This window comes from Rhinopithecus roxellana, chromosome 6 (genome assembly GCF_007565055.1).
Source record: "Rhinopithecus roxellana isolate Shanxi Qingling chromosome 6, ASM756505v1, whole genome shotgun sequence".
NCBI classification, from domain to species: Eukaryota; Metazoa; Chordata; class Mammalia; order Primates; family Cercopithecidae; genus Rhinopithecus; species Rhinopithecus roxellana.
In genome coordinates, this window is record NC_044554.1 from 81,127,383 (window position 1) to 81,148,841 (window position 21,459).

General features: G+C 46.0%; 1 protein-coding gene across 2 annotated transcripts in view; it reads left to right on the forward strand.

Annotated features, from left to right (window-relative positions):
- The window catches only part of ADCY1 (adenylate cyclase 1), a 140,829-nt gene that overhangs the window by 77,460 nt on the left and 41,910 nt on the right, over positions 1-21,459 (forward strand). Inside the window, exons 7-10 of one of the 2 annotated variants that reach the window (XM_010374597.1) lie at positions 5,669-5,827; positions 7,995-8,136; positions 10,043-10,198; positions 12,270-12,650. In XM_010374597.1, the coding sequence (XP_010372899.1) occupies positions 5,669-5,827; positions 7,995-8,136; positions 10,043-10,198; positions 12,270-12,356 (544 nt within the window). In that variant the 3' untranslated portion in view covers positions 12,357-12,650. Of the gene's footprint in view, positions 1-5,668; positions 5,828-7,994; positions 8,137-10,042; positions 10,199-12,269; positions 12,651-21,459 lie in introns of those variants that run through there. The other variant, XM_010374596.2, reaches the window with a different exon arrangement.

Genomic DNA, 21,459 nt, shown 5'->3' on the forward strand with positions numbered 1-21,459 from the left:
TAGAGCCCTGGGTGGTAGGTAGGCTCAGTGCCTGAGTGACCAGGAAGGAGAGGGGCCTGCAGGTCAGATATGTCCCTTTCCAAGGCCCACGGAGAAGTCTGTTCCAGGCTTGGGGAATTCTGAGTGGGCAGAGGAAATCCTAAGGCACATAAGGGATGTGTATTGTATTAGTCTGTTGTCACATTGCTATAAAGAACTACCTGAGACTGGGTAATTTAAGAAGAAAAGAGGTTTAATTGACTCATAGTTCTACAGGCTGTACAGGAGGCATAGCTGGGGAGGCCTCAGGAAACTTACAATCATGGTGGAAGGCAAAGGGGAGGCAAGCATGTCTTCTTATGGCCACAGGAGAGAGAGAGCAAAGGGGAAAGAGCTACACACTTTCAAACAACCGGATCTCATGAGAATTCACTCACTATCATGAGAACAGCAAGGGGGAAATCCGCCCCCATGATCCAATCACCTCCCACCAGGTCCCTCCCCCAACATTGGGAATTACAACTGGACATGAGATTTGGCTGGGGACGTAGAGCCAAATCATATCAGGATCGTTTGGCTGGTTGGAAGATTCCTGAAGCATCTGATGCAGACTCCGTGGTTCCAGAGGCTTTTCTGTTAGAGGGTGAGGGTTGGGGCTCCATTGTCAGCCTCTTTTCAGGCCAATGCTTTGCTGGTAGCACAAGTAAGAAATTGCTGCAGGTGCAGGCAAGCATGCAGCCAGAGCTGGGTCTTGATTTCTGAGGCTGGAGAAAGTCTTTCCCTTGTAGAACAAGTGGAAAAGATCTTGTTTTATCACTTAGAAGAATGTTTATTCCTATGGGAAAAATGGATAGACATATTTTCCTTTTCTGATCTCTAAACCTAGGCCTCCCCCGCCTTTCATCTAGTCCTTTTTCATGCAGATCAATCATTTAGGAAGAGTCTAGGACCCGTTTTGTCAAATGCCTATGGGCCTAGTGAGGCTCTAGTGTGAATCCAGGTGGGGCTGAGAGAGGCCTTCTGAAGTGCAGGGAGGGGCATCTCTTTGTAAAGACAAGGTGAAGACTGCTGGACTTGAAAGTGGGATCCCAGGGCCCGTACCTTCCTCAGCTACCCAGCTTAGCCAGCCTGGGCCCTCTAGGAGCCAAAGCATCCAGAGGCCAGAGCAGTGGGCTGGGGCATCTCCAAGGCTCTGGGCTCCTGCAGCTGGCCCTGAGCAGTCTGACCCTGCCCCCAGCTTACTTGCCCTGACCTCTATCACTAGATCAGATTCCCCTCTCTCTCAAACTTGGGCTTTATTTAGGAGTGTGGTATACTATTTTAAGGAAGTGCCCATTAATTTTTATTGGTATGATTCTTAGTGAATACTTTAAAAGTGATATACATTCCCTGTTTGGGCTAGGTTGTTCCTGTCTATAGGAGAGATGAAGATGGGATGAGAAGTATCCTAACTGTCCAGTGAGTTTGGTGACTTTGCTGGTCTTGCTCCTGAAGAGCTGTGTGACCCTGGACATGTCCCTTTTGTCTTGGAGCTTCAGTTTTCCCCCTCTGTAAACTGGCCTTTTCCACTTCATGACATCCTGTCTCTGAGCCCACAGAGCATTGGAAAGATGAGGGTGGCAGGACCAGTCTCCCAGCTGCTGCAGCCAGGCTGACAAGACCAGGCACTGTGTCCTGAGGTTTGGGACCAGTCCTTGACCTTGAATTTCCAGTGGGATTCTGCAGGACTCCCTGCAATGCCCAGGCTGCAGGGACATAGGCAGCACATCAGTCCCTGTGCCAATCTCTGACCTTCCATGCGATGAGAGGCTCAGTCTGAGGCTTCCCAATGCGCCCTCTCCATATTCCATACATGGGATCATGTGTGACACTCTTGGGGCAGAAAGAAGGGGGCGTTTTCTCCTGCTGGTGAAGTCAGATGAGGCCTGAACCCCTCCCTGGGGCCTGCCTTGGGGGATACTCAGGTTTGAGTCCCTCTCCCCCACTGGGATATTGCTCTGTGTGAGGTCTGTGCTCACCCACCTTCTTCTGCTCATACCCCTCTCCTCTGACACACACCACCAGCTCTGCTGCTCTCCCAGAGATGCCCTGAGTATTAGGTCACCCTAGCAAGTTGCTCCTAGCCAGCCAGTTCTGGCCTACCAAAATGGCATTTCATATGGTTTCAGCCACCTCATCCCCAGCTGCTGTGTTTCATGGGTGGGCTGAGGGGCTTCTGATTTCAGGAACCTGCCAGATTCCTGGCTCCCATACTTCAGGCGATGCTTCAGGTTCCTCGAGTCCTTTATTTTCTTTGCAGTAAAATGGAGAAATAGTGTTTGCATCTCTGAGTTGTTTTGATAATTTAATGAGATCTCAGATTAAATGGGCCTGCATAGACTGGGTTCTAGCAGCCACTGCAAGTATTGATTCATCAACTCCCAGAAAGAGGGAGCCGGTGGCCAATTCTGTAGGATTCTGTCTGAAGCCACATGGTTCTGTACACCCGTAGGAATGTGGATTTGTCTGTCCACTTCATGAGGGAAGCCTTGTCCATCACAGGTGATAGGCAAACCGTGAATCAGATTTTGAACAGGAACCTCATTATTCCACATGACCACCAAGTGTGCAAGCCACCATTTTTGCTAAATAGACTCAGTTGAGATGCCTTGCTGGCAGTGTGTATTTTTGGTTTACTACATTGAATTAAATTAGAAGTAAATGGCATGTGCTTTTCCTCCCTGACCCACTTTTGAGCTGCTAGGTTCAGCTTGTGTGTGCTGCGGTCATCAGTAGAACTCGATTGTCCCCTAGCCTGCATCCCTGGAGGTCGTGTGAGAAGGGATGCCTGCTAACCTTATTCACCTTGCACTTGGGCTGTCCCCAACAGTTCCTTACGTTTTAACAAGGGGGCTTGTGTGTGAACCATGGAGCATGCTTCAGTTTCTCAGCACGGAGAAACGTGGAGAATTACTTCCTCTAATTATTGGATGCTAGTTTTCAGAGCCAGACCTTTTGATACATTTAGGGATGGATTTTCTGTGGGAGAGGTGATGCCTGTGTGCACACTTTTACACCCACCACACATGGTTTTCCCTAAAATTTGAGGGGACATGGAGCTTCTGAATCTTTATATTCTAGATTGAGAAGCGCATTTTTACAGATGGGGAAACTGAGTCCTAGGTGGGGAAGGGAGGAGCCCAAGTTGAGGGGATGAGCTTGAACCACCTGAGGTTGAAACCATTTGCCCCACCCTTCCCACCACACAAGGATGGGGGCTTGGAGGCTGCTGCAGGCATGTGTGTTGTTGTTATTTCTAGAAATTCTGCCTAGGTGATGGTAAATCAGCCTCTATAGTGTCCTCTCTCCTCTTTTTTGCCCCTGTTATATGCACAGCTATAGCTGCAGTGCTTGAAATAATGGCTGACTGCTCAATAGACGTTCATTGAACAAATGAATGAATGTGTGCTTACCTGTCCTTTCACTTTTGAGCTTCAATGCAGCCGTGACTAGGTTTCAGCTCTGCCAGAATTTACTCATGCCAAGGGGCCAACAGTGGCCCCCTCTGCCCAAGATGGGCCGCTTCCTCTTTTCCTTCCTGTTGGGGTCCAGCTCAGAGGACCAAGGTCATGGCTGTAGGCGGTGGGCAAATGTCAGACTTTTCCTCTGCCTAAAAAGCACGTGCGATAAATAAGTGAACCTGAGAGCACAAATAAAGAAAAAACATAGTACAAATAAAGCCAAGAAAGTCCGTGGAAATTCTGTTCCTTGGAAATGAAGTTAAAGGTTGTGTTGGATTTAGACAAAGCCAGCTTGGGCATCCCGGGAATGGTGAGACCAGGAGGAGTCACTGTGAGAGCAGTTCTGGCTGCATCATTCTTTTAGAAGTAACTGTTCAGTTAACTGCAGATCTGATGTTACCAAGAATTGAGATATTTGAGGCAGAACCTACTGGGAAAGATTGAAGATGGAGAGTATTGGTAGAACGTGGTGGCGTGGATTTGGTTGGAGGCTGGCCGAGGTGCCACTTGCTGGGAGCCTAAAGCTTTGGTGAGCTCAAGGGGATCTGGGGATGAAGGTGGGCATGGGTCCCAGAGGTCTCCGTGCCATTTACCGTTTCATGGCTTCAGAGGTACAAACACTTACCAGTGCACAAAAACATTATTAGTATGTTTTGTTATTTACATTTTCCCATACTCACTTCCTTTTGTGAATTTTGAAAAATAAATTTTTATTTCAGCATTTGGTTTCAGTGCTCAAAGAAGATTGGCAAACAACTGAAAAAAAATTAAATAAAAAAGTATATTCAAAATGTATAAAACTACACAGGTATTAAATATATATCAGTAGTCTAACTTCCACATACTGTAAATCGGTGGCATGCATACTTCTGAGTTTACTGAGGTTTCTGAACTCAGAAATCTGCGCTGGGACTTGTGTGATTCTGTGGTCTGGGCAGCCATCTGCCTTGGAGTGGCTGCCAGGGCCTCCAAGTGCTGTGGTTTTCGGGGACAAGCCCTTGTAAGGATGAAGTGGGCAGTGACGGGCGGCTGGCAAGGGTTTCAGTGGAGGCTGGGGAAGCAGTGGGGTTGTGCTGAGCAGCTGCTTCCTGAGCCTTGGCTGGAGCTCCAGGAAGGAGGCCCCAGTGGGAAGTCGGAGTGAAGGTAAACCACACACAGTCTTCTCGGGTGGGTGGCACAGCCTTGCCTTGCACATACTGTGTTGTTATTGACAAATGTGATACACAGAGGCCTCCAGAATGGAACTCCAGGCTGAGCTGGTTTGCTGTCACCACATGATGGCCTGCCCCTCAGTCCTTCTTGGAACTTTTGTTAGTATTTCCATCCCGGATGGAATAGAAAGAGGAGGTTGGCATCTTAAGCCTTAAGATGCACTGGGTTAGAGTTTAAATGATTTCAGAGCTTGTCAAAGTGAATTTAGCTGGAACTGGGTTTACACACGAGGAAACTGAGACATAGAGATGGGCATCTAGATTTGGCCAGGCTGGGCTGGGGTTTCCCAGAAGCCTTCAGTTCTCTCACCACCTGCTCTGTCTCTGTTCCCTTCCCTAATGCCCCGTGCCGCACTCTGTTGTCCCCACCCCGGCTCCTGGTGAATGCCCCTCATGTCACCAGCCTGTCATGTCTGGATGTGGCCTCCAGGCCTTGACCATAAGTTTGTATTGAGGCCTAAGGTCGACTGTGTATCAGGAAGGGGTGGGAGGCCAGATGCCTGGGCTGCAGATTCTGTGGATGTTTCCAGTGGAGTGTCATCTTGCATCTGGCTGGCAAGCAGGCATGGGTCTCTGCGAGGGAGCAGTGGCCTCACAGAGCCCTATGTTAATCTGAACTGTCATGATGCCACACTCCACGGTAATGACCAGGTCCACCTGGGATTTGGGGACTGCCCTGGGCAGGGAGAGCCCTCTAGGAGACCATGAAGGGAACTCGTGGGTCTGGTGTGGACATGGTGTGAGCTGGCTGGGAGTTTGGGCCAGAGCCAACCCCTCCTGCCTACGGCCCTCAGCTGACAGGTGGGCAGGAAGGCACTGTGTCCACTGACTATGCCAGGAGACCTCCACGCTCAGGCCACATACAGCAAGGACAAGGCCCAGCTTCCGTGGTGCTCACAGCCTAGCGATGCAGAGCAAGGTGGCCCCTGGGGGGATACAAGGTGGGCCCCAGCCCCACGCTCTGTGTCTGTGTTGCAGATCCGTGGCTGAAGCCACTGAGGTGGACCTGAACATGCGCGTGGGTCTGCACACGGGCAGGGTCCTCTGTGGTGTCCTGGGCTTGCGCAAGTGGCAGTATGATGTGTGGTCCAATGATGTGACCTTGGCCAATGTCATGGAAGCCGCTGGCCTGCCAGGGTAAGTCGGGGATGAGGTGGGGAGGGGAGGGAGGTGGATGGTGGCTGCGTACCCCTGGGCTAAATCCGTGCTTCAGGTTCTGGGCTGTGCTCTTGAGGGCACTTGTGCGAGTGCTCCTAGAGAAGCCTGCCTGTCCCAGCCGCACCTGCCAACCAGACTCCCTGTGGTGGGCGTCCCACCCAGCCTGGCTGCCACTCTGTGCTGGGCCCAGTTGAGTCTGGCACACATCTACAAAAAGCTGTCATGGGACCAGAAGGCCAGAGCAGATGCGTGTGGGGACCTCTGCCCATGGTATGGTGTTGTCTTCATGGCTTCTTGTCACTGCATCACTTCTCTTTTTGCTGTCTTTGGTTTCATTTTCTCAAATATGCAAATGGAAAGTGCTGGGACTTTAGAGCTCCTTCTCCACCCCCAAGCTCCACACAGCCATCTAGGAGCTCATGGACATCTGGGTCACAGATGATGCCTTCTTTGAGCTCTCTGAGAAGTGCCACGGGCTGTTGACGGCTGTGCTCCGTGGCAGGCTCAGCCTTATCTTGAAGAAGATTTCCATGCACCCCTCTGCCACCTCCGGATCCTGTAATCTCCCTTTTGTATGATCTCGCAGTAGCTACCCTATAGGCAGCTTCTCCAGAACGCTGGCTACCCCTCAGCAGGCAACTTTTGCAGAACACTGGCCGCCCCACAGTGTGCCCTGGGCTCAGCATAAAGTAGGGGCTTCAGTGAGAGCTGGCGTTTTCCTCTCCCTGTTGGCTCCTGAGGCTGGGCTATGCAGCTGCTGTCTCCATTGCTCATGGAATGGATGAGGCATCAGCTGAACACAGTAATGCACAGACTCTTGCCTTTCTGGAGACTGTGGTGCCTGGAAGTTTCCAGACAACCTCGGTGACCTTTGTTGTTCAGGGCCGGGCTGATGGGGGTGACGGTGTCCCCAGGTGCTTCCAGAGCCCCTCCGGAGGGGCAGGAAGCAGCAAGGTTGAGGCGTTCCATGAGTGTCCTGCCTGCCCCAGGCCAATGGGAGCTGCTGATGGGGGCACTCAGAGAGCATCCCAGCAGGAACTGGGCCCAGGGATCCAAGCACTCTGAGTTGATGGCAGGAATCGGTCCCTGTAGATGGGGCAGCACAGGGATGAGCTGAGGCTGGAGTCAGAGAACCTGCCTATGCTGCCCTCTGGCCCCTTTGCAACCTCTCCTCTTCCTGGCCTGGCAGTCCCTCCCTGTCCCTCCCTTTCCCACCCCCCTGCTCCTCTGGGGATCCTGGTGGAGCCACTGCTGGGAAAGGCCTCATGACCTCTCAAGCCCTGTCCTCACCGTCTCAGGATCCCAGTGAGCATGGCAACTCTGCCTTCAACCGCCTCTCATCTGAGCCAGGCTCCCTGCTTTCGTCCTCAGCCAGCCTTAGAGTTTAATTATGAATCCCAAGCTTTTCCCCTGCGAGGAGTTCAGAAAGTTGTGCGGTGAAGTGAAGAGTTGGTTTGTAGGGAATGGTTTTGGAAGCTGGGGAGTTTGCTTCTCGCCCCATAAACCTGTGAGCTCAGGTGTTCCCTGCTAAGGAGCAGAGACTGGGTACTCGAGTTTTCTGCTGAGACAATGCCAACTGTGGGGGATTTTCCTGCCCTCACCAGAAGATTGGTTGGGGAGGCGTGAACGCCTGGGCTCCACAGCCTGTTTCTCACCACCCTGCTTCCCACCCCACCTCATGTGTGAACACTGTGGCCACCCCTGACTTCTTGCTACCCAGTGGGGTCTGCCCACTCCTTGTGCTGACCAGACCAAACCAGACTGTGGTATGGGAGGGACTCCTATGTCTCCTCTCCTCTTTCTCTTCTTCAAATCATTGCCACTTTTTCCTCAACTTCCCTTTTAAGTCCTGACACATTCTTTCTCTCTCTCCCTTGCTTCCTCTGCTCTCCCTCTGGCCCTGTGTCCCCCACCTCAGTCATCCCTGCTGTCCTGCTGGGCATGGTTCCTGATGGCCCTGCTGTATCTCTGCCTGAGCCCTCCCTCCTAGCATGGACGGACTTGCATGGGAGCGTGAATACTCCCTGTGGAGCCTGCCCTGGTGCAGGGAAGCCTCTGCCTGCGCCGCTTCCCCTCTGGCGAGGCCCTGCAGACTCTGATAACAGTGGCTCCCCACTCATCTGGCCTCTGCCTCCTTCTTTTGTAGGAAGGTTCATATCACAAAGACGACCCTAGCGTGCTTGAATGGGGACTACGAGGTAGAACCAGGTTATGGACATGAGAGGAACAGTTTCTTGAAAACTCATAACATTGAAACCTTTTTTATTGTGCCATCCCATCGCCGAAAGGTAGGCACCAGAGCCCCCATTATTTGGTTGATCCTTAGCTGCTGGGCCTGTGCAGAGCTTTACAGATGTGACTCCTCCTGCTTCCTCTCCAAGCACTGCTTCTCCGGGCTGTGAACTTGCTAAGATGGGGAGAGTTGTCCCCACTAACACGGTCCTGGGCCTTGTTTCTTATGGTGTGGGGAGGGGTCTAGGTAAGAGAGCCGGAACCCCTAGTCAGAGATCTGGGGTCACCTCAGGGCAGGCCATTCTGTGTCCTCCTTCCCCTCCCTGGGCCTTCACTGCCTGCCCTGCAAAGTGGGCATGAAACCTTGCAGGGGGGCCAGGGATAGGGAGCTCTGTGAACCGAGCAGTGCTGGGCACAGAGATGGGCTGTTACCATCTTACATGGGGCACTTGAGGTCACCCTGCCCAGAGAAAAGTGATCTGCTCATGATCAAGAGTGATCAAGTCACTTTCAGGGTCCAGGTGAGGGGTCAGGCTCGGGGGAGGGTGCAGGACTCAGGTGAGGGGATCAGGCTCAAATGAGGTGTTCAGGGCTCAGGTGAAGGGTTCAGGGCTCAGGTGAGGGTGCAGGACTCAGGTGAGGGTGTAGGGCTCAAATGAGGTGTTCAGGGCTCAGGTGAGGGGTTCAGGGCTCAGGTGAGGGGTTCTGGGCTCAGGTGAAGGGTTCAGGACTCAGGTGAGGGTATAGGCTCAGGTGAGGGTACAGGGCTCAGGTGAAGGGTTCAGGGCTCAGGTGAGGGTGCAGGACTCAGGTGAGGGGATCAGGCTCAAATGAGGTGTTCAGGGCTCAGGTGAGGGGTTCTGGGCTCAGGTGAATAGTTCAGGACTCAGGTGAGGGTATAGGGCTCAGGTGAGGGTGCAGGGCTCAGGTGAGGGGTTCAGGGCTCAGGTGAGGGTGCAGGACTCAGGTGAGGGGATCAGGCTCAAATGAGGTGTTCAGGGCTCAGGTGAGGGGTTCAGGGCTCAGGTGAGGGGTTCTGGGCTCAGGTGAAGGGTTCAGGACTCAGGTGAGGGTATAGGGCTCAAATGAGGTGTTCAGGGCTCAGGTGAGGGTGAAAGGGGGTGACAAGGTAGGTATAGTATACAGCCCCACTTTAGAGAATCTTGAATAGTGGGAGGGGAAGAGTGAGAATGCTCAGAAGAAGGGGGTTTTGTTGTTTTGAAGAGTGGAGATTTGTACCTACCTGTAGGGGCCAGAGAAAGTGAAGTTGAGAGGTAGGCAGCGAGGCCAAGGAAGGGGTGCCGCATTTCTGGAGAGGAGGTGGGGTCAGAGCTGCTGTGGGGGTGCAGGAACTTTGGCCTCGCTCAGAAGCCAGGCCGGCCAGCAGGAACGATGACAGGGGGCATTCATGGGGTCCCACTTTCCTATTACCTCATTTGACCTCGAGAAGACCCCCAGGGGTGAGTGGGTGATGTTCATCCGATTTTACAGATGGAATTTCACCCAGAACATGAGGACTGTGAGGGAATTGAGGTTCTGAGCCTCAGCTGGGTGCACTGCGCGGCCCTCCCCATCCTCCCCATGCGATTTCTTTCCTTGTCCGTAGAAGGGGACATGCTGGAAGCTGAATGAGGTAGCAAAGACCTTTATTTCAAGCCCTGGTTATCTTTCCTGACCAGGGCTTCTAGCCTCCCCTCTCTTTGCTTCAGGATTCCATGCATCACATTGGCTTTTAGAGGCCTTTGATGTGGTTTGAGAATCGAACCTTTTGGACGTGGGTTGTGGTTTTGTTTGCTGCTCCATTCTTGGCACGTTCCCCTATGCCTGGCGTGAAGTAGGCACCAAGCAAATGAATCCCAGTGCCCTGGGGTGGCTGTAGCTATCAGGATCGCATCCCCAGCCTGAGAGGCAGAATGTGTCTCATTCACAGCATTTCTCCTTGCCCCTTGTGTGTTTGAACAGATATTTCCAGGCTTAATTCTCTCAGATATAAAACCGGCCAAGAGGATGAAGTTCAAGACTGTCTGCTACCTGCTGGTGCAACTCATGCACTGCCGAAAGATGTTCAAGGCCGAGATCCCCTTCTCCAATGTCATGACCTGCGAGGACGATGACAAGGTAGGAACAGCCAGGGAACCTGCCATGCTGGAGCTGCCAGGGACTGATCTGTCTCCTGCCCTCCCAATATGGACCCCATGCGATTTGGCTAGATCAGAACTCCCTGTTTACATATGGGTAATCTTGTAAATGCTGCTCAGAGCTGAGCTACTTTTTATTTCCTGCAAAAATCATTATAGTGTACTTTTTTGCTCCTTGGCATTCTTTGTATTTATCCATAATCTATGTATTTATTTGTGTTTATCCATAAATACAAGCTAAAATTCCCCATCTGCTATCTAAATGGCCTCTGAGGGTATTCATTCTGGGCAGATGTGCTGGACCCTCCCTCCTTAGGTGGATCTCACACTAAGCCTGGCCCTACCCACCTGTCATCCTTGCCCCCAGCGTCCAAGCCTGTGCCTCATCTGTCTGTGCCTGTGCGGCTTCCTGGCTCCCTCTCTGTGCAGGAGTGCACTGCCTGCAGATGGCCTTCCCCTGTTACTCTCGGTCTGCAGCCCACCCAGGACGTCCAGATGGGCAAAACACCAAAACACTGTCTTCTCAGCAGTCTCCACCTCTGACTGCTCGCCCACAGTACCTGATTCCCTACCCCTCGACTTCAGGTTTCCCAGCTTTGCATTAGGTGCTGTGGGCAGGGTGAGCCTGGAAGCCCGGGCTTTTGCAGTTCCAGTGTCACTCCTTCATCACCATCTGCCCCGCAGACAGGGCTCCCTACTGCTGCTGCCTTGTGAAGAGTGAAAGCAAGTCAGAAATGGGGAGGAGAATAGCATCTCCACTGCAGGAGGCATCAAAGGTAGTGACGGGGCACAACAGGCAGGTGGTCTCTGCAGGGATGTCTGCGGTGATCCCAGTAGGGCGTATGCCTAGGACAAGAGTAATAGGTGCAGTCTGTGTGCACACAGCAGTCCCCACCTGCAGCAGTCACCCTCTGCGGGCGTCCAGGCCTGTTACCACTGTCTTCTCTCTCCCTCTGCTACCCGCACCTCTACACTCAGCCCAGGCCTGCCAGCCTCAGCGTTTGATGGAGCCCAGCCTTGGAGCTGGAGTTAGGCGTCAGGTGGGAGAGTGCGTTGTGCCATCTGTGACCTTGGCGCTGCTTTCGTGAGCACACATGTCCAGAGTTCAGGGGAACGGCTTGCTAAGGCTCTTGGACAGACTGGGACCACCTCAGACCGTCCTCTTCCTCAGGGTCCCTGTTCCCCAACTGTGCTCATTCAGGGGTGCGGGAGCCAGGGCAGCGGGGACTGGCCTCTAGGTGGCGGTGTTGCACAAGGGCCCAGTCTGCCAGGAGGGCAGGAGCTGTTAAAATTATTTGACCAGCTTGGTGGGCTCGGTGGCTCATGCCTATAATCCCAGCACTTTGGGAGGCCAAAGTGGGCAGATCACAAGGTCAGGAGTTCAAGACCAGCCCGACCAACATGATGAAACCCCGTCTCTACTAGAAATACAAAAATTAGCCAGGTGTGGTGGCATGTGCCTGTAGTCCCAGCTACTCTGGAGGCTGAGGCAGGAGAATCGCTTGAACCCCGGAGGTGGAGGTTGCAGTGAGCCAAGATCGTGCCACTGTACTCTGCCTGGGTGGCAGAGTGAAACTCTGTCTCAAAAAAAAAAAAAAAAAAATTATTCAATGACACTTGCTAAAACACAGTAAGACAGTCTGTATGTGGGACCATAGCTGTAGCATAGGAACCCCAGCAGTGGCAGTGGAGTCGTGCTGTTGAGGGGAGAGGCTGGACTCAGCTCCTAACAGAAGGAGGGTGGTGAGGGTCAGTGGATGGAAAATTTCTAAGAGGAAACATAGGGGTAACGGGATTCTGGCCAACTGACCTAGCATAATTCTTGCTGAAGACAGGTCTAGGTGATCAGGGCTCCCCTGGGGGCTGGTGGAGGGTGAGGAACCCGATCAGATAGGAGGGGGATGGGATATTGAGGGTGGGGTGTTCCTGCTAAAACTGGATTTTATAAGGAAGTGCACCTTTGGGCCTAGGAGAAGTTTCAGAGCCTGGCTGAAATTTGGTCAAGTAGAGAAAATGTGTCAGACCCCACACATCTGATGCCTCTCCTGTAGGTTCAGATCCGTCCCTCACTGAGTGGCCTGGACATCCTCCTGGGGATTTGGTCTCCCACCCTGCAATGGGGGCAACTGTGCACGTAGCTTCAGGTCCTGTCCAACAGCCACTGTCACCAGTGCTGCAAGGATGAGCTCCTGCCATCAGCCCTTACCCCCCAGGGCATTCATGCCAGCTGTTTCTTCTCTCATCAGTTTCTCCTGATTGTAAACATAATTGATTATGGAAAATATGGAGAAACACCAAAATGCACAAGGGAGAAAATGAAAAGCATTTATCTGCAATCCTACCATCCCACAAAAAAGCTATCGTGAACATTTTGTTCCTTCCAGTTTCTTAAGTGTGTGTGTCTGTATTTTTAAAATAAACTTGACTGGATGATACACAGGCAGTTTGGTTGCTTGTTGTTTATTTTTTGCTTGCAAATATATCATAAACATTTTCTTATATTGTTAAATACTTATCACAAATATGATTTTTTGGTCCTTATTTTACTTTTTAAGTTCTGGGATACAGGTGCAGAACATGCAAGTTTGTTACGTAGGTATACATGTTCCATGGTGGTTTGCTGCACGCATCAACCCATCATCTAGGTTTTAAGCCCCGCATGCATTCGGTATTTGTCCTAATGCTCTCGCTTCCCTTTCCCCCCACCCGCCGACAGGCCTCTGTGTGTGATGTTCCCCTCCCTGTGTCCATGTATGCCCATCGTTCAGCTTTCACTTATGAGTGAGAACATGCGGTGTTTGGTTTTCTGTTCCTGTGTTAGTTTGCTGAGGATGATGGTTTCCAGCTTCATCCATGTCCCTGCAAAGGACATGAACTCATTCTTTTTTATGGCGGCAAAAAATATGATTTTTAAAAATTGTTACATAGATTTCCAGCCTAAAGAGAAACCATTTACTTAATCAACCTCCATTGATATTTAGGTTATTTCTGTTATGTTTAAATGAAGCAAATCGTGGACAGAGCTTTTGGTCATGAAAGTACGTTTATTTCTCTGATGGTTTTGTGTAATGGAATCCAGAGAGTCAAGTGTCTGCCTGAGTGTGTGCAGCCTGTTAGGGTTGTTATGCTCATCGCCCACTGGGCCCACCAGGTGGGGAACATGACATTGCCTGCCTGAGTCAGCGTGGGACACGCTTCTATTCCAGTTTGCTAATACCTGGCAACACAGTTGTCTCCTCTAATAGGTACACCCAGAAGCCTCCCAGTTTGGTCTCTCTCTCTTTTTATTGAGTGCTGCTTTTGTTCTTCTCTTCTTAAATATTTAAGCTTGAATTAAAAAATAAAAGCAACGTCCACACATGATACAAAAATTAAGTCCTCCAAGATGTTTGCCATTTTGTATTTCCTTCTAGAAAATCAATTTGGGTGTGCACCAGAGATTAATGCAAATAGTTTATCATTTTGTCGTCAACGCTCTTTTCACTAGGTGACAGACTTTAGAAATCTTGGAGTCATTTCTAAGTGGCTGGATGGCCTCCCGCTGCAGGAGGGAGGGAGAGATGTGACTTCACCACTGGCTTGTTGGTTGGTGGGGACTTTTATTTCTAGAGGTTGGTCTCATGTCTACTGGTGTCGTGAACATCTTTTTTTCACAAATGTCTTAGTAAATCTCACGAGGATAGCCTGGGGTATTTCTTTGTAGTGGAATTGCTGGATTAAATGGTGTGTCTGTTTTAATTTCGGATAGCTGTTGCCAAATTGTTCTCTCTCAAGCACTTGCTGTGCTCGCTCCCACCACCGATGCACCTGAGCCTTGGTTTCCTCAATGGAGTCAGCTCTGTGTTTTAGCATGGTTTAAAAAATCACCAGTATGCTCAATGCTCAATGTCTTCTCAGTTTCTGATCCACCTAGGGACTCTCCTACCCCATCTCCTGGGCATTTTGTTTAAACATGGCTAGGATTTTTTAAAAATATAACTTCTACCATATCTATCTGAATTTAATGAAGATAAAATTTCAGCTTGTTTGGTCCACACTTTTTGAAACTGATTGCAATAATGTTTTACTTAATTCTGTTGCATTTTTTTGATCTACAATAGTATGTTTTTCAAATCGTGATGATTTTGCTTTCTCTTTTTCATCCTATGTTAAATGATTGCAATAGGGTGGGCATTCTTTTTTGTTCTGGGTATAATAGTTAAATAGGGTTTTACCACTAATTGTGATGCTTTGGGTTAGGAGTAATAGTATATGGCTAATTATTTCAAGGAAGTGATCCCTTTGAGTTAGCTTTTGGATTTTTTCTTTTGATAAGTGGATGTTGAATTTTGGAAAATACTCTTGAGTAGGTATTAAGATGCTTAGCCTGGTGGTTCCCCCTCTGACTGTTAATATGGTCAGTGATATCACTGCATCCTCCAGGGTTCTTTTGACATTGTAGGAGCTTCACCTTCCTGTCCATCCCTGTGGCCTTGGGCTCCTCCTGGTACACTTTCGGAGATGTGTGTATCATCTACTCGCTGAAGGACAGTCACCTTCCTCTCAATGTGTTGACCATTCTTGTGGCTGCCTGTCACAGCCCAGGACTGTGATTTATGACTGTGGAGGACAGTCAGTAACCCAGGACATAGCAGGTGAGCTGACAGGCAGAGGATGCTGGGTGGTGACAGGGTTTGGAGGTGTGACTGACGTGAGGGTGGACCAGTGTCTATCACTCCTGACTTGAGGGAGGATCCATGTCCATTAGCACCAACCGGAAAATGGACCTGTGTTCATCAGCCCCGACCACAGGGAGGATCTGTGTTCCTCAGTCCCTGATCTGAGGGAGAACTCGTGTCCATCAGCCCCTGACCTGAGAGTGGACCTGGATCCATCATTCCCTGACCTGAGGGTGGACCTGTGTCCATCATTCCCTGATCTCAAGGTAGACCTGTGTCCATGATTTTCTCACCTGAGGGTGGACCTTTGTCCATCGGCCCTGACCACAGGGAGGATCTGTGTCCCTCAGTCCCTGACCTGAGGGTGAACTTGTGTGGATCTCCCCCAACTGGAGGATGGACCCATGTCCATCCGCCCCGACTTAAGGCTGGACATGTGTCCATCAGCCCTGACCTCAAGGTGGATCTGTGTCCATCAACCTTTCACGTGAACTCTCAGAACTATCAGACCAGGGAGCAGTTGATACTGACCATTGGTCTTCTGAACAAGCCCAACCTCAGGTAAATAACCAGTGACTGGCAGGGGACTCAAGTCAAGGTCTGCTTGTCTGGGGTTGTAGCCTGAATGGGCAATGAAAAAGCTACTGGGTGCAGCAGAGATTTGCACTGGCAAGGACTCTGAGCATGGTTTCCTCATTATCTCCAGCTTCAGGACAAAGTTTCCTCTTGAGTATGGAGGTTTTTACCTGGAATCGTCCCTCTCAATGGAATCATACAGTATGTGATCTCTGAAGTTGGCTTTTTCCTCATCCAGCATTATGCCCTTGGGATCCATCCAAGTTGTGTGTGTTAATAGTGCCTTCCTTTCATTGCTAAATAGTCCTTCATGGTATGGATAGACCACGTTTGTTCAACCGTTTGCTTGTTGAAGGACATTTCTGTTTCCAGTATTTAACTTTCACAAATAAAGGAGCCATAAACATTGCTGTGCGAAATTTTATGTGCACATACATGTTAACTCTTCTAGGATAGATGCCCAGATATGTGATTGATGGGTCATGTTTAGATTTTTTTCATAAACTGCCGAACTGTTTTCCAGAGTGTCTATTTTATATCCCCATCCCCAGTGTATGAAGGATCCAGTTCCTCTGCATCCTCACCAGCATTTGGTGTTCTCTCTCTCTCTCTTAAATATAGCTGTTCTAATAAGTATGTCGTGATACTTTGCTGTGATTTTATTTTTGCATTTCACTGATGGCTAAGGATGTTGAACATCTTTTCATGTGCTCATTTTTTATCCATATGTTCTCTTGCCTTTTGGTGAACTGTCTCTTCATGTCTTTTGTCTGCTTTCTAATTGGATTATTTGATTTTTTTTTGTGCTGTTCATTTTTGAGAGTTCATGGTATATTCTAGAAATGATTCTTTTGTTAGAGATGTGGTTTGCAATTATTTTCTCCCAGTCTGTAGCTTGTCTTTTCATAGAACAGATGTTTTCAGTTTTGAAGATAATCAATTTATTGATTTTTCTCTTTTATGATTCATGTTTTTGGTGTCATATCTAAAAACCTTTTACATAGCCCAAGTCCCCAAATTTTGATATACATTTTACTCTAAGAATCTTAGAATTTTACATTTAATAGTTAAATTTATGATCCATTTTGAGTTCATTTTTTTATAAGGTGTAAGTTTCACTTATTTTTTAGATTTTATTTTTGCTTATGGATATCTGGTTGCTCCAGCACCATATGTTGAGAAGCTATCCTTCCTTCACTGAATTGTTTTTGAACTCTGGTCAAAAGTCAGTTGGCCATACTTATGTGAGGCTATTTCTGGGTTCTCTATTCTGTTCCATTTATCTATTTATCTGTCTCTCTGCCAACACCATGCTGTCTTGATTAATGTAGTTGTGTAAGTCTTAAAATCAGGTACAGTGATTCTTCTTACTTTATTGTTTTAAAGAAAAGTGGGCTATTCTAGTCCCTTTTCCTTTCTGTTTGCATGAATGTGATATGCCTCTTCATTTGTTCAGATTTTCTTTGATTCCTTTCATCAGCATTGTGAGGTGTTCAGCATACGAGACCTTGCTGTGTTTTGTTAGATTTACATCTCGTATTTTATTTTTCTCAGTGATTATAAATGATACTCCATTTTAATGTTGGTCTTCCTTTTTACATCACTAGTATAAAGAAATACCATTTTTTAATGTTTATCTTTCATACTGTCACCTTGTGGAACTCACTAATTTGTTCTAGGAGATTTATATATATATATATATATATATATATATATTCCTTGGGATTTTCCATGTAGATCATTATGTCATCTGACACTAGAGACAATTTTCTTTCTTTCCCATCTGTATGCCGTTTACTTCCTTTTCGTGCCTTATTGCACTGACTGGGGTTTTTAGCACTATGTTGCATAGAAGTGGTGAGAACCAACATCGTGTACTTTATCCAGATCATAGAAGGAACGCGTTCTGTCTTTCATGATTAAGTATGATGTTAGCTATAGGCATTTTGTAGATGTTCTTAATCAAGTTGGAGAAGTTCCCCCTCAATTCCTAGTTTTCGGATCATTTTTATCATGAATGGGTATTGAATTTTGTCAAATGCTTTTTCTGTATCAATTGACTTTCCTCTTTTTAACCAGTTCATCTGGTGGGTTACATTGATGTTCAAGTATTTAACCAGCCTTTCATCCCTATAATTGTTTATTCTATAAAATTCTAATTATATATTGCTGAATTTTATTTGCTAATATTTTGTTAGATTGTTTTATATCTACATCCATGAGGGATATTGGCCTGTAGGTCTCTCTTTTGTACTATCTTTGTCTAGTGTTGGTATCAGGGTAATGCTGACTTTGTGAAGTGACTTGGGAAGTGTCGCTTCCTCTTCTATTTTCTGGAAGAGATTGGTTAAAACTGGTGCTAATTCTTTAAACATTTGCTGGAATTTGTCAGTGAAACCATCTGGGCATGGAGGTTACTTCTTCAGGAATTTTTAAATTATAATGTCAATTTCTTTAGAAATTGTAGGATTTTTCAGTTGACCCTTTATGTTGCATGAGTTGTGGTCATTGTGTTTCAAAGAATAGTTCATTTGATCTAAGTTGTCAAATTTATGTGTGTAGAGTTGTTTATAATATTCCTTCATTAGCCTTTTGATGCCTGCAGAGTATGTAGTAAAACTTCATTTTATTTCTAAATTTGTTAGTGTCTTTTCACTCTTATGTTTCAGGCTTGCAGTGATTTGCCAACTTTATTGATATTTTCAAAGAACCGACTTTTGGTTTCATTGATTTTCTCTATTTTTTTTTTTTTTTGTTTTCTTTTTATTGAATTCTTCTCTTTGTTATTTCCTTTCTACTGTTAGCTTTGAGTCTGTTTTGCATTTCTTTTTCTAGTTTGTTAACATGGCAATTAGATTATTGATTTGAGACTTTTTCTTTTTTCTTATGTAGGTATTCAGTATTATTAATTACCTCTCAGCACTGCTGTAGCTGCATCCTGTAGGTTTTGGCGTATGTTCATTCAGATGAGTGTGTGTATGTGTGTGTGTGTATATATATATATATATGTATGTATTTTTTTTTCCTTGAGACTTCCCCTTTGACCTTTGGCGTATGTTCATTCAGATGAGTGTGTGTATGTGTGTGTGTGTATATATATATATATATGTATTCTTTTTTCCTTGAGACTTCCCCTTTGACCTTTGGCGTATGTTCATTCAGATGAGTGTGTGTATGTGTGTGTGTGTGTATATATATATATATATATATATATATGTATTTTTTTTTCCTTGAGACTTCCCCTTTGACCTTTGGCATATGTTCATTCAGATGAGTGTGTGTATGTGTGTGTGTGTGTATATATATATATATATATATATGTATTTTTTTTTCCTTGAGACTTCCCCTTTGACCTTTGGCGTATGTTCATTCAGATGAGTGTGTGTATGTGTGTGTGTGTGTGTATATATATATATATATATGTATTTTTTTTTCCTTGAGACTTCCCCTTTGACCTTTGGCGTATGTTCATTCAGATGAGTGTGTGTATGTGTGTGTGTGTGTATATATATATATGTATGTATTTTTTTTTCCTTGAGACTTCCCCTTTGACCTATGGCTTATTTAGAAATGCTTGGAAATTTTCCTGTTATCTAACTTCCTAGTTTTAGTTTGACTCTGTTTTGGTCTGAGAGTACATGATGTGTATGATTTCAATTGTTTTAAATTTGTTGAGTTTTGTTTTATGGCCAAGGTCTCTTAATACATACCCTTGGGTACCTGAAAAGAATGTATTGTGCCATTGTTGCATGGAGTATTTTATAAATGTCAATTAGATCTTGTTGTTTGATGATGTCTTAGCTTACTTTATGTCTACTTGTCCTACTGATTGTTGAAGAGAGATGTTGACATCTCCAACTGTAATTGAGAATTTGTTTATTTCTCCTTAAATTCTCTCTCTCTCTTTCTTTCTTTTTTTCTTTTTTTTTTTTTGAGACGGAATCTCTCTCTGTCACCCAGGCTGGAGTGCAGTGGTGTGATCTCAGCTCACTGCAACCTCTGCCTCCTGGGTTCGAGCAATTCTCTGCCTCAGCCTCTCGAGTAGCTGGGATTACAGGTGCCCTCCACCATGCCCAGCTAATTTTTGTATTTTTAGTAGAGGCGGAGTTTCACCATTTTGGCCAGGCTGGTCTTGAACTCCTAACCTTGTGATCCACCTGCCTTGGCCTCCCAAAGTGCTGGGATGACAGGCGTGAGCCACCGTGCCTAGCTCTTTCTCCTTAAATTCTATCAATTTTGGCTTCGTGTGATTGAAATTTCTATTGTTTTATGCATACACATTTAGGACTTCTATGTCTTCCTTTTACATTGACTCTTTAATCATTTTGTAATGTCTCTCTCTATCCCTGGTAAATTTTTTTTGCTCTGATATCTACTTTTTCTGTTACCACTACAGCCACTCCTACTTTCTTTAAAGTTTGCATGATGTATAATTTCTATTCTATTAATTTCAACCTACATATATTGCTATATTTGAAGTGAGTTTCTTTAGACAGCATGTATTTAGATCATATTTGTTAAATCATTTAGTACAGCCTCTTTTAATTGGTATATTTAGAATATCTACACTTAATGCAATTATTGATATGTTATTGGTAGGTCTGCTGTTTAACTTATTTTTTGTTTTCTGCTTGTTCCTTCTGTTTTTATTTCTGTTTTTTTTTTTTTTCCTATGTTGCTGTGGTTTATGTGAGCAATTTTTAGAATTCCATTTTGATTTATATATAGTATGTCTTGTTGCATACAATTTTTTGTAGTTTATCTAGTATATATCATTTTTACATAACATTACAGCCTACTGATGTCAACATTTTAACAAGTTTACCATAGAAACCTTACCTCTCTTTAAGTCCCTTTATCCTTCCCCATTTATAACATAAATGTCATAAATATTTCCTCTATATATATCAGACAATTTATAATCTTTGGTTCAACTAGAAAACATGTAGAAAATTCAAGAGAAGAAGGAAAGTATATTGCATTTACCCACATTTTTATCCTTTCTGTTGTTATTTGTCTTCGTGATGTTCCAGCATTCCTTCTTCTACTATTTTCTTTTTTTGTTTCAAGAATTTCTTTTTGCTATTCTTTAGGTTGATTATAAAGTCTTTCAACTTTCCTTTATTTAAAAATATTATAATTTTTTTTTCATTTCTGAAGTATAATTTTGCTAGATGTTGAATTCTGGGTTGACGGTTCTTGAGCACTTGACAAATGTTTTCCCACTTTTTTCTGGCTTCCGTGGTTTCTGAAGAAATGACACTATCATTCTAATTCCTTGCCCTCCCCCCCAAAAAGTCAGATATCAGTTTTCTCATGCTGCTTTCAAGAATTTTCCTTTGTCTTTTGTTCTTGGAAGTTAATTGTGATGTGTGTTGGCATCTGTTTCTTTGAGTTTGCCCTGTTTGAGATTTTCTCAATTACTTCAATCTGTAGATTTATATCTTTTGCCAAACTTGGGACATTTTCTGCTATTATTTCTTCTAATATTTGTCCAGTCTCATACTCTTTTTCTTCCTTCTGGGACTCTGATGACATGAATGAATGTTAAATCTTCCATTTTAGTTCCACAGTTCCAAAGGCTCTGTTTTTTTTTTTTGTTAAGTCTCGTTTCTTTTCATTGTTCAGATTGGATGATTTCTGTGGCTCTGTCTTCTAGGTCAGGAATTCTTTACTCTGTGGACTTCAGTCTGCAGTTCAGCTCATCCATTGGATTTTAAATTTTGATTATTGTATTTTTCAGGTCTGTAATTTTTATCTGTTCTTTCTTATACTTTCTTTTATTCTGAGACTTTCTATAATTTGTTTTAGGTGTGTCCATAATTACTTATTGAAGCATTTTTATCATGACTGCTTTAAAATTCTTGTCAGATAATTTTAACAGCTCTATCATCTTGAAGTTAGTATCTGTTGATTGTCTTTCTCATTCAAGTTGACATTTTTTAAAGTTTGATATTATGAATTTTTTTTTTTTTTCATATCCTAGACATTTGGGTATTGTGTTGTG